Here is a 17,438-nt window from a genome sequence, read left to right on the forward strand (position 1 = left end):
AGCTTTAAGCTCCTTATGGTCTCTGCCTAACCTGGAGGGTGGTCCACCTGCACACGCCACTGGGAAGAACCAACAAGATAATCAGCAAAAAGTCACCAGGGGAAGTCGCAGCTGGATGGTCCCACAGCCCCGGCACCCGGATGCCCGCCAGGGTTGCAGGCGCCTCCCTGCGCCTGACCGTGGGCACCCGCTGAGTCCTGGGGCGATGGGGAGGGCGGCAGAGTGGGCGGTAGAGCTGGGGCTCCAGTGGGCTTTCGCACCCTTCTAGAAGGTTCAGAAGCATAAAGTGCACCAGGGGCTGCCTCCCAGCCTTGCGCAGAGTGGGCTGGAAGCGGCCCCCCTCACCCTGCTAAAATGCCCAGCAACTATCCCGGGGTCAGGGCAGCAGCGCAGGTCCCGCCCCTTCAGTTTGGTGACTCAAATTAAGGAAATGCCTCACAATTTGGCTGACCACTCGGAGCACCCACACCCACAGGGGGCCCTGGGCGGGGCTGCCCCTCACTCCGAGGGCTGCTCCGGGGTCCCCTGACTATCGCCTCTCTCTGTGTCTTTGGGGTCGGGGGCTGCCTCCACCTCCCACTGGGCCGTGTGAGCGCCTGGGGCCTGGGCCTCCTCTGTGCCCACACTCCCTGCGGCCTGGGCGCCCTGGCTCTCCCTCGGGAGCCAGTCCTCGCTCGGCACCACGCCCGCGGCCTCTCCTCCCTCCTGGGTGTCCTGGACGGAGGCCCTGGCCTGGAGATCTTTGTCAGAGGGGTCCTGGGCAGGCCCTTCTGGGCCTGGCTGAGGGTCAGCGCCACAGGCTGTGGGCACCTCCACGCCACCGGCCTCGCTGTGTGCACCCTGGTCCACGTCGGGGGCTGTGGCCTCGCTGCGTGCTGTGCGCCCTGGGGCGTTTTCCTCCTCTTCCTCTTCACTTTCTGGGGCGCCAGGGGTCTCCCCTTCCGCGTCTTGGTAGACCACGGGGGTGGACTCGGCCAGCAGTTCCCTGAGCTCCCGCAGGGAGCCAGAGGCAGGCTCGGGGCCTCCGGGGTGCCCCGCGGTCCCCAGCTCTGCCGCGCCCTCCGCAGGAGCCACAGTGTCGTGGCCCGGGCCCACGGGAGCCCCCTGCCCATTCCCGCCAGGCTGTGCCTGTCCCTCGGCCTGCCCGCTTGCGCCGGGGCCTGGGCCCTCGCTCCCGGGGGCTCCCAGTGATGCGGCCGATGCCCGCCGGGCAGGGCTGTCCGGCTTGGAGCCGGTGGGGGTTTTCAGATCCGTCAAGCTGGACACACTCTCGCTGGGCAAGGCCACGCTGTCATCAAACAGGTTGTGCTTCTTCTGCACGGCGGCTTCCTGGATCACTGAGAGAGACAGGGATGCGAAGGGCGACGTTATGCCCCCAGAGCCCTCGGCCGCGCCCCCGCCCAGGATGTGCCCGGGAAGCACTCCAGAAAGCCCACGGGAAACGCCGTGAACGGATAACGCTTATTTTGGTACAGAATAAATTTGAGCTCCAGGCGGACAAGCGGTTTGCAGAAAGTTGGTGGAAAATGGGTGTCGTAAAAAAATATGCACAGATTTCAAATTTTTTTTGCACTAAAGAAACGTATCTTTGAGTTCCGTTTTCCGTGGACTTTTGCAGTGCACGTTCAGCTCTGCCCCAGAGGCGGAGAGAGGCTGGCACCTGGCACCCCAGGGGCTGTCGGTCAGCTCCCGGAGCCGGGAGTTGTGGACGCAGCTTCCCCTGCAGCATCCGTGGATGCTGGCTGCTCTGTGGCTCCCTTCCTGACGCCGCCCCAGGTGCCGGCGACGGGCTGGCCTCACTGGACCCCCTGGGATTAGCTCCTGCAACCTGAGGCCTGGGGTTGGCCAGTTTCTGCTGGGGAGGGCTTTCTGAGACCCGCCGCGTGCCAGGCCCCCGCTGTGAAGGTGGCCTCCCCAGCACACATCCGTCCACGTGTCCTCCCGCACTCTGACCCCTTGGCGCCCCAGTCCCAGCCCGGGTGGCAGGTGCAGTGCCAGCTCTGCGTCCGTCTTGCTGAGTGGAGGTGAGGAAAGTGGACAGCCCAGCTCTGGGAGGGGTCGTGTGCTGTGCCCATGGGGACCCTGTCCCTTGCTCTGCCTGGAACCGCGCCAGGAACACAGCTCTAAGCCTGTGTTTTCCCACCTGGGAAATGAAGCCGGAAATGCCCATCTCACCGAGATCCGAGAGTGATGGCGAAGGGACCAGCCTCGGCCGGGGCCAGGTCCTGCCTACTTCTCTCTCCCCTGCTCCCGCCTCCCCGGCACCCCCTTCCCACCTGCCAGCCCCACTGGGCCCCGGGCAAAGCTCCCTTACCTTTCAGCGCTTCCCGCAGGACGAGCTGATGCAAGATGTCCTCGTAGACGTTCTCCACGTGGATCATGTGGGCGTGGTCTGCGAAGATGAGCTGCTCGTACTTCTGCAGCTCCTGGGGGGGACAGGAGACAGCGCAGGGGCGTGAGGGAGAAGGAGCCCTCCTGGGGGCGGGGCGGGGGCAGAGCGGCCCCCAGGCCAGAGGCGCTTCTGTGATGACCCGGCAATCTTCCCCCGGGGTCCCCTCAGCCCCTGTCAAGCACATGTGTGACCACAACACTTCCCTCCTCCCGTCGGTGCCGGGGTGCTCCTTCTTGCACGGGGCTCGCAGTCTGGGTGCTTTGTGGGGGAAGACGCACAGACCTTTCACACCTCAAGGCCAGGGGGTCTTGGGCCCCCTGTGTTTCCATCATAACCCACCTGCTCCCTTATTCCTTTTACAAAAACCACAGCGGTGCTTTACCGGGGTGTGTGTGCGACTTAGGTGCACGTGCTTAAACATGTGACAACACAGGTGCAGCCATGGCTCAGCCCAGACAGAAGCACTGCCACGCCCACCCACACTCCCCCAGCCCTATTCCGGCCCACACCCCTCCCAGAGAGAAGCCCGGATCTGAGGGTCCATCGCCCATCCCGGGAGATCCGTCCTAGCTTGTTCTTGAACTTGAAACAATGTAGACTTTTGTGCTTATCTTTGAGATTCATTCTGTGTATGGGTGGCCTGTTCCTTTCTAGGGATAAACAGGATCATTTGCCCAAAGATCTGAAACGTGCGTCTCAATCTCGCTGATGGCCATGGAGCTGTTTCCTTGACCATTACGGATGTAACCGCCACGAACAGTCTTCTACGTGTCTTTGTGGATTTAAGGACTTATTTATCTTGGGGCCACACCAAGACACGAGACGGCCGGGCCATTGGTGGATGTGTGTGGAGCTCTGTTGGAGTCTAGCCACGGCCTCAGCATTGTCCTCTGTCCCTCCACGTGGCCCTGACCCCAGGTGTCCTCTGACACAGCCCAGGCATGATGGGCAACCCCCTCCCCTCCTGCCTTCCAGTGGGTGTCCCCGTGGCTGGCCTGTGAGCAGGGCGGGGGTGGAAATGTACCTGCCACCTGGCTGCATCCCGGGGGTTCTCCGCGACCCCTGACCACACAGGGCTCTTGGAGAACCGGGGGCTGAGCACCTTTGCCAGGGGTGATGGGATACAGAGCAGGGGGTCCCAGGGACCACACAGACACCTCAGTGCTCAGGTGTGGGGACGCCACTGCCCAGGACCATCACGTAGTGGTGTCCCTTTGTCCCCACGAGAGGAGCACCATGGGCTTCAGTGACGCCGTCCCTAGAGAAGGGACCAGGGCCACAGGTATGGAAAGGGCACTGCCTGCAACGGGGTGCGGCCTGGACTGGGTGGGACCCTGGGCAAGCTACGTCACCGCTCTGTCTCTACCTCTGCCCAAGGAGCGGCCCAGGCTCTTGCCCCCCACACCCTCCCCTCGTCCCTGCCTGTCTCCCACCCCTTACACCCCTGACTACCACCCATGCCTCGGGAGCAGGCGGGAGCCTCTGCAAGTCCTCCCCAGACCCCGCTGTGTCCTCATCGGCTCCCGTTCACCTGTCCACCCCCCACACACACTGTGGACCCCATGACCGCAGGGACAGCCGGCCTGGCCCCATGCCTGGGGCCTGCATTTCCTGGTGCCCATTTGCTGAATAAGCAGCAGCCTTTCAAACGCCAGCGCTGACAGTTCTGCCGAGGGCTGATTCCTGGGGAGCGCCCTGGGGTGGTGCTCTGTGTCCAGCTGCCGGGGCCTCCCTGCGCTGATTCGTGTAGAATTCCCAGGGTGGGGTGGGGGTGCAGAATCTGCTAGAGAATGAATCTCACCTGCTGTGTCACTCACAACAGTCAGGGCTGGGCCAGGCTGCACCCAGGGCTGGGGCCTGCATCGGGCCTCCCAGGGTGCACCCAGGGCTGGGGCCTGCATCGGGCCCCCCAGGGTGCACCCAGGACTGAGCCAGGCTGCACCCAGGAGCTGGGGCCTGCATCGGACCTCCCAGGCTGCACCCAGGGCTGGGGCCTGCATCAGGTCTCCCAGGCTGCACCTGGGGGCTGGGGCCTGCATCGGGTCTCCCAGGCTGCACCCAGGGCTGGGGCCTGCATCGGGTCTCCCAGGCTGCACCCAGGACTGAGCCAGGCTGCACCTGGGGGCTGGGGCCTGCATCGGGCCTCCCAGGCTGCACCCAGGGCTGGGGCCTGCATCGGGTCTCCCAGGCTGCACCTGGGGGCTGGGTCAGGCTGCACCCTGGCCTGGGGCCTGCATCGGGCCTCCCACGCAGGGGCAGGGACCCGGGTAGCTGCTCCGTGCCTGGCTGCATTCGCAGGAAGCACAGCCAGGACTGGAGCCCAGGCACTCTGATGTGGGATGCAGGCTCCCCAGGTGGTCCCTTAACAGCTAGGCCAAACCTCCACCCCTAGAATCCTTTTCTAAAGCGGCCTGGGAATGCTATGGTACGGCTAGCAGGTCAAGGAAGTTGCTACTTAAAGCCTCGGGGGGGAAAGTCTTTGGTAAAGTAGCAAAGACTCCTGAGAAGTTAATCCCTCGCTCACCTACTACCTGAATGCAGATTTTAAAGTTCTGGACACGGATACGGTAGCCTTAAGGACAGAAAGCCCTGGGCCAGGGACTGTTTGGAAGGCGGCCTCTAGGGGGCGCGCCAGGCTCTGCAGCGGCTTGGCTGGGGGAGCCTCTCCCTGTGCCTTGCCTGGGACCTGGTGGCTCGGAAGGCAGAACGCGTGTCATGCCCGGGGTGTGCGGTGGCCCCGGCGTCACGCTGCTGCTGGCCTTGGCCGACACACAGGGGGCAGTCTTGGAGACCGAGTCTTCTCCCCTGGCCTCACCCAAGTCCTGCTGTGCTCTAGAAAACACCCCAGAAACAAACAGCCAGCAGCGGGTCTGCTGAGGCAAACCGGAGTGTGCAGACTCTAAACACGAGCTGGCATTCCCACGGCGGGTGACCCACGCGGAGCAGGGCACGGCCGGCGCAGACAGCCGCTCCAAGCTGCCGAAAGGGCCTTGGCAGGTTCCCCCAAGCTCCCCGTCCTGTGCTCCAGCAGGGGCGGGCCTGGCCCATGCCAGGCTCGTGAGGACCCCCATGGTGGCGGGGGCCTCCTGCTCAGGGAAGAGGGTGCACGGGCCCCCACCTGGGCGCTCGCCCTCGCGTCACCCAGGTCCCTCCCACCTGCTGCTCGGGCCCTTGTGAGAATGACTGAGATCAGCCTGCACACGGTTACCACGGCATCCACTGGGCATCCAGGCTGAGAGGAGAAGGGACTTGCTCGGGGCTCCAGGGCTGGCGAGTGGGGGGCAAGGACTCGGCCAGCCCCTGGACGCTGCTCGCCCGTCACTTGAGCCCGTAGGCCAAGTCCCACTTCGTAACCACGGCTGTCACGGGCAGCCTGCTATTCGAAGCAGCCTTGAGTGGTTTGTTGATCTTCTTAAACAAATGTCACTGGACCCAGAACAAACAGCCTCTAATCGTGTTACTTACCATCTCTTCCTGGACTCGGTCAAGTTTCCCAGGACACAGTGTACCTGTGAGTCACACGGCAGTAGGGCGCACCTGCTACCCTGAGGCGTCTCCGTCAGCCCTGAGCTCGGCCCGACGTCAAGATTTGCCTGGGCCAGGGGTCAGCCGGCCTAGCCAGCTTCTGGTTTTCTAACTCAAGTTTAAAGGGGCACCGTGTGTTTATGCATTGCCTCTGGTTACACAGAAGCTGTGGGGCCCACGGAGCTGAAACTGCATGGCCACGTGTGGGAAAGCGTGCACTCCGAGGCACACGGGGCAGGCGCGTTGCAGGAGCCATGCCCTTACCGGTTTGCACGTGGGCGCCAGAGCCCTCTGCACGGTGGGGAGCGTGATCTGCACCAGGGCCTCCTGGAAGATCTTCCTGCGGATGGCGCTGCTGTCGTGGTCGTATTGCTGCCAACAGAGAGGCACGCGCTGAGCAGCCGCGCCACGAGCCGCTCACCGTCGTGCACAAACCTCCGCCGCCCGCTCAGCTCCCCCTCCCCCGTAATGCCAGGGTCCCAGAGGTCTTTCCACTCCAGGCTCAGGTTCTGACGGACAGTTACCCGTCTCTGGCTCCCCCTCACAGACACGGAAACCCAGACAGCAGCAACACAGCACAGCGACTTCTGGGACATAAAGAAATCAGGGGTGGAACCAGGGGTGAGCGTGTAGGTCACCGCCCCCGTGCGGAGCGGGGGGCATGGGAGCCACGCCGGCTCGGCCAGCTCCGTGTCTGGCCAGCAGGTCAGTGGACGCCTTCTGCAGAGAAGAGAGGCAGCGGTCCACTGACCCTGTGGCTCGTTCCCCAGACAAGTTCAGTGTCGGGAACGGGGACGACACTGACCCCTCCTGTTCTGCACTGAGCATCCGGCCCCGGGAGCCAGGCTTCCACTTTAGGGGTCCCTTCCAGGGCACTGCAGACGCTGGTGTCCAGCCACAGGTGCAGGAGCGCGATGGCCAAACGAAGAGCGGCTAAAGGGGCGAGGACAGCTCTACTGGAGGTAAGGACTTCTCTTTTTTTAAATATGTATTTATTTTGTTTGAAAGTCAGAATTACAGAGAGAGGAGGAGAAGGAGCCGGGGGTGGAAAAGAGAGACAGACCTTCCATCCACTGGTTCACTCCCCAGACAGCTATAATGGCCAGGGCTGAGCCAGGCTGATGCCAGGAGCCTGGAGCTCCATCCGGGTCTCCCCCATGGGTGAGGGGCCCAAGCACTCGGGCCATCTTCCCCTGCTTTCACAGACACGTTATCAGGGAGCTGGATAGGAAGTAGAGCAGCAGGGACACGAACCAGCACCCACATGGGATGCCCGTGTAGCAGGTATGGCCCCTGGAAGTGACTGGGACAAAAGTATAGCTCTGGGGCCGGCGCTATGGTGCAGCGGGTTAACACCCTGGTCTGCAGTGCTGGCATCCCATACAGGCACCAGTTCGAATCCCGGCTGCTCCACTTCCAATCCAGCTCTCTGCTGTGGCCTAGAATCAGTGGAAGATGGCCCAAGTCCTTGGGCCCCTGCACCCACGTGGGAGACCCAGAGGAAGCTCCTGGCTCTTGGCTTCGGATCGGCTCAGCTCCGGCCATTGTGGTCAACTGGGGAGTGAACCATCAGATGGAAGACCTCTCTGTCTCTGGCTCTCCTCTCTCTGTGTAACTCTAACTTTCAAATAAATGAATAAATCTTAAAAAAAAAAAAACAACTATAGCTCTATGGACTGAGCCAAGGCTGCCCAGTGGAGGAAGAGTGTGATTGAGGAGTAGACTGAATCACCAGGGGCGAGGGCTTGGGTGTCCGAGAGGAGCACGGACTCCCAGCCCAGCGTCCAGAGAGGACACTGGCCGTCGTGGAGGGTGGGAGTGGCCTGGCACACGCGGGGCCGCGGTGAGGGCAGCACCAGAGACAGGCGGCAGGGTCTTGCACCCGGGCTGTGAACTGGGCCGACAGGCACTCCAAGTCCCCCCCAGACCCGAGCTGCCAGCATCCGGGCACCTCTCTCTGCTTGCACTGGCTGTCTGTCCACTCAGTGGCACGCTGGTCACCGCCTGCCCCACCGTGACCACTGGGACTCCCTCTCAGCGATCTGCCTGCCTGTTTCCTCTGGCCTGCGAGGCTTGAAGGTGGACCTGAGGTCCAGGGCCCGCCCCAGCGCTGGGCAGGGCGGCAGGAGGGGTGCACACTAGCGGATGAGGTGGAACAGCGTCCGCCCTCAGCCTAGCACCGAGCACGCCGCTGAGTGTCCCGTTCACTGAGAGCCAGTGTCTGTACAGTGTGGACGAATTCTAATGCCTTGCGAGTTCCTGTGAGAATCGCAGGAAACAGAGCAGGAAAGGAAAAAAGCCTAAGAGCATACTATGCGTGTGCAGTGTCAGAGCGCGCAGCCGACAAGGGTGGCCACGCCGCTGGGAGGCCTCACCTAACCACGGCGTGGAGACCTGAGTGCTGTGCTCCCCAAAGTGGCCACTGGGTGGCAGAAGGGGCACGGACGTGGAGCCGGGGAGCCTCAGGTGCAGGCCCAGCGGGAGGGAGCTCGCCCCCAGCAGCAGGCGCAGGGTCAGGCCCGGCACCCACCTTCAGCACACGGAGCTTCACCTTCTCGATGGCGGCGGCGGCTCGGGCGGGCTCTCCCTGCAGGTGCGGGGAGAGCAGCTGTGTGAAGGTGAACACGGCGTTCCCCATCAGCTGGAAGCAGAGCAGGCAGACGGGCGCGTCAGGGAGGACCGGCCGGCACCAGGCTCGGCAGCCGGCACCCGGGCAACAGGTCCCCACCCAGCCGCCGGGGCTCTGAATCAGACACTCACGGTCACAGGCCCATAGCGGGATGGGAGGGGGTGGGGACACGGGCACACACACATGCTTGCATGTACACACACGTGTACATACAAATGTATACACACACGCACACACATGTTCACTGACACATGCATGTACACCATGCTTGAATATACACACATACACACATGCACACTCACACATGCTTGAATGTACACATTTGCTCACTAACACATGCATGCATACAGGTAGACACATGTATACACATGCACACACTTGCTGACACACGCATGTACACAATGCTTGAATATGCACACCTACACGTGTGCTCACTCACATGCTAACACATGGATGCACATATAGGAACACATGCTTGAATGTACATACAGTCACATGTATGCACACACATGCTTACTCACACATGGGCCCACACAACCCACATGCACACACAGGCAGGTATGTGTCCATGGATGTCCGACACCCAGACCTCCTCTGTCACCCCTGAACTGGAACACCCAGGACCATGGGGCCCAGCCTGGCACTGCCCTCTGGGTCATCCCCTTCCTCTGTTCCGTGGCACCTGCAGCCACACACTGCCCGTGTGGAAGCCACTCTGCAGGTGCACAGGCCCTGCCCGCGGCCCGGCTCCCAGCACTCCCCCAGCCCCGGCTGCTCACCCGGCTCTGCCCGGGGCCTGGGGCTGACCACCGAGGGCCCAGCATCACCACAGAGCTTCTGCCACGCGGCCGCCCAGTGTGGTTCCCGCCCATCGCTGACCCTCTGAGCTCATCGGAGGTTTGTCCACACGGCATCGCCCAGCTCCGCAAGGCTCTGTTCCCCCTGGGCCTGAGACCTGCTCCTAGCACCGGCACAGGCTCTATCCCAGCACTGGCAGCACGGCCACGGATCCTTCTGGGAACGTGTCCCGCCACAGCTGCTGGAAGTGGGACCTGATGTCCCAGAGTAAGTGCCCATGACACCCCGTGACACGGGTAGCATCCTACCCGTGTAGGATCATTCTCCTCTGATGTCCAGCAACGAAGGAGAGGAGGACCAGCGGGGAGGACAGAGCACGTCCCAGGTCCACGGCCCTTCCCGCAGGCCGGCGGTGCTCCCTGGCTCCTGGCCCCTGCCCGACTGCGACCCACGGCGCCCACCTCCTGCATATCGTTCTGGGCTCTCTGCACCACGAGGTCCACGTGCGGGAAGCGGAAGCGGCTGTTGAGGTCCTGCAGCTGCTCCTGCAGCGGGGCAGCTTCGCGGTAGCAGGCCTCCATCTTCACCGGGTCCAGTGGCAGGCGCAGCAGGCCGTCTAGGTGCTGCCGTGGCCAAGGGAAACACCGAGCAGTGTCAGACACAGGGACATTGCCTGTTCCCACATTCTCAGCAGCCGGGACCCTACACTTCCCACTCAGCTCCCTGCTAGCGGCCGGGGAAAGCAGTGGAAGGCGGCCCAAGTGCGTGGACCCCTGCATCACGTGGGAGACCAGATGAAGCTCCTGGCTCCTGGCTTCAGCCTGAACCAGCTCTGGCTGTTGTGGCCATCTGGGGAGTGAACCAGAGGATGGAAGACCTCTCTCTCTCTCTCTCTGCCCCACCTCTCTGGAACTTTCAAGCAAATACATAAAAAAAGGAGGAACGGGGGAGGAAAAGGACCGAGGTGCCGGCCCCATCTGCTTGCTTATGGGATGCTCGCCGTGATCCCTCGTGTGGAGCTCGCGGCCAGGTCACGTCTGTGCCGGTGACTTTGGACCTGGAGGCTGTGCCACACCCCAGAGGCCTCAGTAAAACAGACTCCTGAGACCCCGACTCAGCTGATCCACCTTGGGCCGCAGCATTGGCATTTGAACAGCAGGCGATGGTGACATAACAAACTAACCTGGGCCACCTGCGAGGCTGGCACCCCATACCAGAGCACTGGTTCCAGTCCCAGCTGCTCCACTTCCAACCCAGCTTCCTGCTGACGTGCCTGGGAAAGCAGTGGATGACAGCCCAAGTGCCTGGGCCCCTGCACCCACGCGCGAGACCCCCGATGGAGTCCCAGGCTCCTGGCTTCAGCCTGGCCCAGCCCTAGCCATTGTGGCCATTTGGGGAGTGAACCAGTGGATGGAAGGTCTCCCCCCCTCCCCCTCTGTCACTGTGCCTCACACGCCGCCCGTGGCGTCCTACCTCCTTCAGCTGGTCACCGTCTTTGGTGTTCTGGAAGCTCCGGCCCAGTGCATCTACTTCCTCTTCGAAGAGCGAGCGCACAGCCCCGAATCCTGAGCTCACCGGCCCCAGGAGCTCCTCCAGGACGGACGCCAGGAACGGCCGCACACTCTCCGCGCAGCTCTGCTCTGCCGGCTGCGCCACCATCGCTGGGGGAGGAAATGGCCCAACAAAACGGGACTTAGGGCAAAATTAGATTCACAGGTGCTGGAGCCGGCTAGGGCCGGATCGTGTCCCCAGCAAGCTCGCGTGGGCAGGGCAAGTCGGCGTGGTGAGGGCAGTGCTGAAAACCTGGCCACGGCAGAGCTGGGGCAGACAGAAGTTCCCGCCCGTCACCCTTTCCTGGGAATACAACCCATTGTGTGGGACGCCCACAGCCTGCTGTCCATCGCCATGACCGCAGGTGCACTGCCTGTCTTCTACTCCGTCCTCCCCAGTCCCAGCCCCTCCCTCACGGACACATTTAGAAACTTTCTTAGCAAATGGAACCAAACCCATTCAGCCTGCCACCACCTCCTTCCACCCTCATTGCAGTTAAAACAAAGCCAGGGGGCCGGGCTGTGGCCCAGTGGGCCGAGCCACTGCCGCCTGTGACACCAGCACCCCATAGCAGAGCACCCATCGTGCTCCCTGCTAATGCACCTGGGAAAGCAGAGGAAGGCCCCTTACCCACGCAGGAGAGCCAGACAGGGCTCCTGGCTCCTGGCTTCAGCCTGGCCCAGCCCCAGCCATTGTGGCCATGTGGGGAGCGAACCCCTGTATGGAAGATCTCTCTGTCTCTCCCTGTGGGGAAATTAGTTACACGATGGTGCCCAAAGGAAGTAAGGTGGGCGGAATCCAAAGTTGTTTACCACTAAAACTAATTGGCTGCGCATCATCAGGGGAGGTAACAAAACTAGTAACAAGTGTATAGACATAGGGCTAGTCCTATAGAAATCCCCCCATAAAATGACCATTTAAGTGATTGGTTGGTCCTTAGCCCTGCCCCAATGACTCTGCAGTTTTGTGCTATAAAAGGTTCTGTTTCGCACAAAGTAAATGAGTCCTTGCTAGACTTGGCTCCCCGCTGCGTCTGAGCTGCGTCTGAGCTGCGTCTGAGCTGCGTCTGATTGTCTCCGGGATCGGGAGGCTGGGGAACGGGTGAGCGGCGCACTCACCTTTCCTCGGACCCAGTCCATCCTGTACGGGTGGACTAAGACCCAGCATCTCCCTCTCTGTGTCACTCTTTCAAATAAATAAAGCTTTTTGAAAGCACAAAAACCCCCAAATAAACACAAAAACACAATACAAAATGTCCCTAAGTGGGATGCAGAGAAGTCACCCAGCTCCATCCCGAGTGGCAACGCACTGCCCCTGGCTTAAGACACCGAGTTTGCAAGGCGGGGGTGATGCTCCCGGTCAGTCAGATCAGGCGCTGTGGGGCAGTGAAGGAGGCCTGTGCCAGAAGCCGCCTGACTCGCCCACGGCCCGGGAGACCCCGTGCTGGGGGCAGGGTGAGTCACACAGCCTTGCCGTCCACAGGGAACACGCGCTGACCCCGGTGTCCACCCCCTGACTCACAGATGGCGCGAAAGCCGGGCTGGCCCCTGCTTTGCGGGAGCAGCACCGCCCACCCGGCGAGAGGCTTCGGTCAGACTGGGGACCATTTCAATCAGCCGAACCACCTGCAGAATGACCCCTGGCTCCCACCAAACGACCGGACACCAATGGCAGAACTGCTTGCCAGGGGAATACATTAATTATTAGCTAATTAACTTTGAGAGGGGAACTATTTGCAGAGCGTTTGATTGAAACTTCAGAGTTGTCCTGAACAGCGGTGCCGGGGAGCTGGCACAGGCCGGACCCCTGCTCGTGGCCCTCCGGATTTCCGGTGGGGATGCTGGGGCAGGTGGCAGCCGCGTGGGCTGCCTGAGCACCCCGACTGCTCCTGCTGGGGCTAGGAGTCCAGGTCTGCTGGAAGCACTGGGCTTTGCTGCTCACTCCCTGATTGAGATCTTCCCGGGGATCTGCAGACCGCGCCAGGCTCAGGGAAGGTCCCCAAGTCAACCAGGGTGACCTGCTCTGCTCTCTGCTCTCCCTGGCAGCGCTGGGGCACGGCAGGACTGGTGTGAGTCAGTAGTGGAAGTGTCCAGCTGGGACGCGCCTCTGCCGACAGACGCGCCGGCCCCTGTGCAAGGTGGGATGCACAGCTGTCTCGCCCCGGTGCCCACGAGGCCTCTGTGGAATGGGCAGGTCTCGGCGGCTCCTGTGGCCTGCTCCTGTCCGACAGCTGCCAGCCTCGCCCACCCCTCCCCTCCAGCCTCTCCTGGGGCCGGCCGAGTCCCCGTGCAAGCGCTGGGAAAACACAGCTCACCACTGACCTTCGATCTTCCTGGTGAGGAAGTCCTCGGAGTTGGCGATCTGGTCCATGTCGGCGCGGACCCTCCCCTCCAGGCCCTCGGTCAAGGCTTGGCACTCCTCCTTCAGGCCACGCAGGCCTTCTGCCACCTGACGCTGGACCAGGTGGAAGGCCTCCTCCAGCAGCTGCAAGATGGACCACCGGGAGGGGCTCAATGGAGTGTGCGGGCCGGGCCAGGGCTGCCGGGCCAGGGCTGCCGTGCCAGGCAGCGCCGGGGACGGGATTATCTACAAACAATGACAATGCTGGCACAGAAGGAGGGCGTCCCTGGGACCCACGGAGCTCACCGCGAACCAGGCCCTCTTCCTGTCGCTCCTCTTCCCCTTCATGGTGGGCAGCAGGTCGGCCTGCAGGGCGGGCAGCAGCTCCTCCATCACCAGGCTGCTCAGGGCCTGCAGAGGGAGAGGCCCCGGTCGGTCAGCTGGGAGTGGCTGAGGCTGAGCCTTGGGCCCACTGGTGCCCCTGGGGGGAGGGGCAGACGCTCTGCAAGGTGGGTGGTCCAACCCTGGGTTGAAGCCTTGAGGAGGACCTCAGAGGGCCGACAGTAAGGACCCTCTGCGAGGAACAGGGCCGCGGTGGGCTGCCCCCAACAGAACACCCCGAGCTCACCTTCCTGTGTTCAGACTCCAGGGACCTGGTGTGAGTAGGAGAGGGCACCCAGAGCAGAGCTGTGCAGAGCTGAGCTCACCTGAGCAGTCCTGAGCAGACCTGGGCACACCTGAGCAGTCCCGAGCAGACCTGGGCACACCTGAGCACACCTGAGTACACTGTGCACATGTGAGCAGACCTCACACACCTGAGCAGACCTGAGCAGACCTGAGCACACCCGCACACACCTGAGCAGACCTGGGCACACCTGAGCACACCTGCACACACCTGAGCACACCTGAGCACACCTGAGCAGTCCTGGGCACACCTGAGCAGTCCTGAGCAGTCCTGAGAACACCTGTGCACACCTTAGCAGTCCTGAGCAGTACTGGGCACACCTGAGCAGTACTGGGCACACCTGAGCAGTACTGAGCACACCTACACACACCTGCACACACCTGAGCACACCTACACACACCTGCACACACCTGAGCAGTCCTGAGCACACCTGAGCAGTACTGGGCACACCTGAGCACACCCACACACACCTGAGTACACTGTGCACACCTGAGCAGTACTGGGCACACCTGAGCAGTCCTGGGCACACCTGAGCAGTCCTGAGCAGTCCTGAGCAGACCTACACACACCTGCACACACCTGAGTACACTGTGCACACCTGAGCAGTCCTGAGAACACCTGTGCACACCTTAGCAGTCCTGAGCAGTACTGGGCACACCTGAGCAGTACTGGGCACACCTGAGCAGTACTGAGCACACCTACACACACCTGCACACACCTGAGCACACCTACACACACCTGCACACACCTGAGCAGTCCTGAGCACACCTGAGCAGTACTGGGCACACCTGAGCACACCCACACACACCTGAGTACACTGTGCACACCTGAGCAGTACTGGGCACACCTGAGCACACCTACACACACCTGAGCACACCTGCACACACCTGAGCAGCCCTGAGTAGTACTGAGCACACCTGACTACACTGTGCACACCTGAGCAGTACTGGGCACACCTGAGCACACCTGCACACACCTGAGCACACCTGCACACACCTGAGCAGCCCTGAGTAGTACTGAGCACACCTGACTACACTGTGCACACCTGAGCAGTACTGAGCACACCTGACTACACTGTGCACACCTGAGCAGTACTGCGCACACCTGAGCACACCTGCACACACCTGAGCAGACCTGGGCACACCTGAGCAGTACTGGGCACACCTGAGCAGTCCTGAGCAGACCTACACACACCTGCACACACCTGAGCACACCTGGGCACACCTGAGCAGTCCTGAGCACACCTGAGCAGTCCTGAGAACACCTGTGCACACCTTAGCAGTCCTGAGCAGTACTGGGCACACCTGAGCAGTCCTGAGCAGACCTACACACACCTGCACACACCTGAGCACACCTGGGCACACCTGAGCAGTCCTGAGCACACCTGAGCAGTCCTGAGAACACCTGTGCACACCTTAGCAGTCCTGAGCAGTACTGGGCACACCTGAGCAGTACTGAGCACACCTACACACACCTGCACACACCTGAGCACACCTGCACACACCTGAGCACACCTGCACACACCTGAGCAGCCCTGAGTAGTACTGAGCACACCTGACTACACTGTGCACACCTGAGCAGTACTGAGCACACCTGACTACACTGTGCACACCTGAGCAGTACTGAGCACACCTGAGCAGTACTGCACACACCTGAGCAGCCCTGAGTAGTACTGAGCACACCTGCACACACCTGAGCAGCCCTGAGTAGTACTGAGCACACCTGAGCACACCTGCACACACCTGAGCAGTACTGAGCACACCTGACTACACTGTGCACACCTGAGCAGTACTGCACACACCTGAGCAGTACTGCACACACCTGAGCAGCCCTGAGTAGTACTGAGCACACCTGACTACACTGTGCACACCTGAGCAGTACTGAGCACACCTGAGCAGTCCTGAGCAGTACTGTGCACACCTGAGCTCACCTGAGAACACCTGTGCACACTGTACACACCTCGGCACACCTGAGCACACTGTGCACATGTGAGCAGACCTCACACACCTGAGAAGTACTGGGCACACCTGAGCACACTGTGCACACCTGAGCAGCCCTGTGTGTGCAGTCAGGCCTGGCCCTGGTGCCTGTGTGCTGAGTCTGTGTCTCCAGGACTCTCCTGCCTCCTCCGCCTCGAGCCCTCACGTCGAAGCCCCTGCGTGTCCCCATGTCCCCAGTGTCACTGGAGCCACTGCCACCCTCTCCAGTGCTGAGGAGGACAAGGGAGGAGCTGCATGGACAGAGCTGGGAAGATGCCCGGACACACAGGGCCTCCTGATACACGGTGAGGTGAGGGCCGGACACAGGGCCGTCGGCTAAGCCTGCTCCCTGTGCCAGAGGCCTAGCCCAGAGGCCCACAGGGAAGGGCGGGGGTGCCCAAAGGAGGAAGGGAAGAGCCCACGCTGCCCAGGACAGAAACAGCCCCACCAGAGATGGGGACGCCAGGTGGAGGGGGCACAGGAGCTGCCGCGCCGGCGACGCCCGGGCACACGTGTGCTGGGAGCTTTGTCCTCGGCGCCGCACACCTGCAAGCGCCACTTTTCGCCAAGCTCTATGGAGTGCAGAGTCTCGTTCTGCCTGCTTAAGCCGCGTTGTCAGCACACAGAACACCTCCTCGCTGTGTGGCGGTGGGGCGTGTGTCACCACAGTGCCTGCGGCTGGACCCGGGGAGGAGACAGCTTTCCCGCTGGCCTGAGTCTCCCTCGGGCTCCCCGGCACAGACACCGGGGGGTGCACCCGGAGCGCCCTCAGCACGGACTCGGCTCCCTTACACCCAGGGCCCTGTTGGCGGCTGACTCCCATGCTCTGGTGACCGACGCCCAGGCCGGTCTGGACGCGGCAGTGACACCACCGAGTCGGGTCCCCAGAAGAGCAGGGGTTCCTTTCCTGCACGGTGAGCTTTGGTGGACAGGTTTACTGTTTCCTGACCGTCGGGGCCAGCGGGTGACCAGTTGTGACACAAGGAGCAGCCCTCCCTGTAAGCCCGTCCTGTGGGGGCGTCCCGGGGTCCCCATGGCGGGCTCCTCTCGGGGGTCCATGAAGTTATGCCTGGAAGGCAGTGCTTGTTCATGACAGGCGTCTTTGACAACTGGACAGTTTGGGGGAAAGAGAAAGGAAATAAGGAGTAACGGAAACTTTGGAAGAGGCGGACATCTGAGGGCTGAGCCCCGAGCCCCGGGCAGGGGTGTCCAGAGCTTACGGGGCATCCGAGGGCCGTCTGTCCCCAGAGCTCTCCTGCAGTGGTGCCCGGGGCAGTGGACAGGTGTCCTTTCATTCTGAGCCGCCTGTGTGTGTCCACTCGCCACGGGGCTCCGTGTCCCTCTCGTCCCTGTGGGAGCTCTCGGCGGCCCAGGTCACCCGGACCACAAGTCTGCGGGGGCTCACAGCTCGGTTGTCCACAGCAGGCTGCAGACCGTGGATTACAAACGGGCAAGACCGATTTTGGGATCGGAGGAGGCAGGAAAGCAGAGGCTCCCTTGAGACGGCCACTCCGTGGGTCTGAAGTGACATTTCCCGTT

General features: G+C 62.2%; 1 protein-coding gene across 2 annotated transcripts in view; it reads right to left on the bottom strand.

Annotated features, from left to right (window-relative positions):
- Window positions 1-492: 492 nt before the first annotated feature.
- The window catches only part of NIBAN1 (niban apoptosis regulator 1), a 106,973-nt gene continuing 90,027 nt past the window's right edge, over window positions 493-17,438 (bottom strand). The window contains exons 7-15 of one of the 2 annotated variants that reach the window (XM_062211497.1): window positions 13,542-13,646; window positions 13,217-13,379; window positions 10,818-11,005; window positions 9,806-9,967; window positions 8,448-8,558; window positions 6,442-6,504; window positions 6,182-6,289; window positions 2,315-2,426; window positions 493-1,337 (exon numbers count right to left, since the gene is read on the bottom strand). In XM_062211497.1, coding sequence (XP_062067481.1) covers window positions 499-1,337; window positions 2,315-2,426; window positions 6,182-6,289; window positions 6,442-6,504; window positions 8,448-8,558; window positions 9,806-9,967; window positions 10,818-11,005; window positions 13,217-13,379; window positions 13,542-13,646 — 1,851 coding nt within the window. In that variant the 3' untranslated portion in view covers window positions 493-498. The remainder of the gene's footprint in view (window positions 1,338-2,314; window positions 2,427-6,181; window positions 6,290-6,441; window positions 6,505-8,447; window positions 8,559-9,805; window positions 9,968-10,817; window positions 11,006-13,216; window positions 13,380-13,541; window positions 13,647-17,438) is intronic. The other variant, XM_062211498.1, reaches the window with a different exon arrangement.

Source organism: Lepus europaeus, chromosome 14 (assembly GCF_033115175.1).
Source record: "Lepus europaeus isolate LE1 chromosome 14, mLepTim1.pri, whole genome shotgun sequence".
NCBI classification, from domain to species: domain Eukaryota; kingdom Metazoa; phylum Chordata; class Mammalia; order Lagomorpha; family Leporidae; genus Lepus; species Lepus europaeus.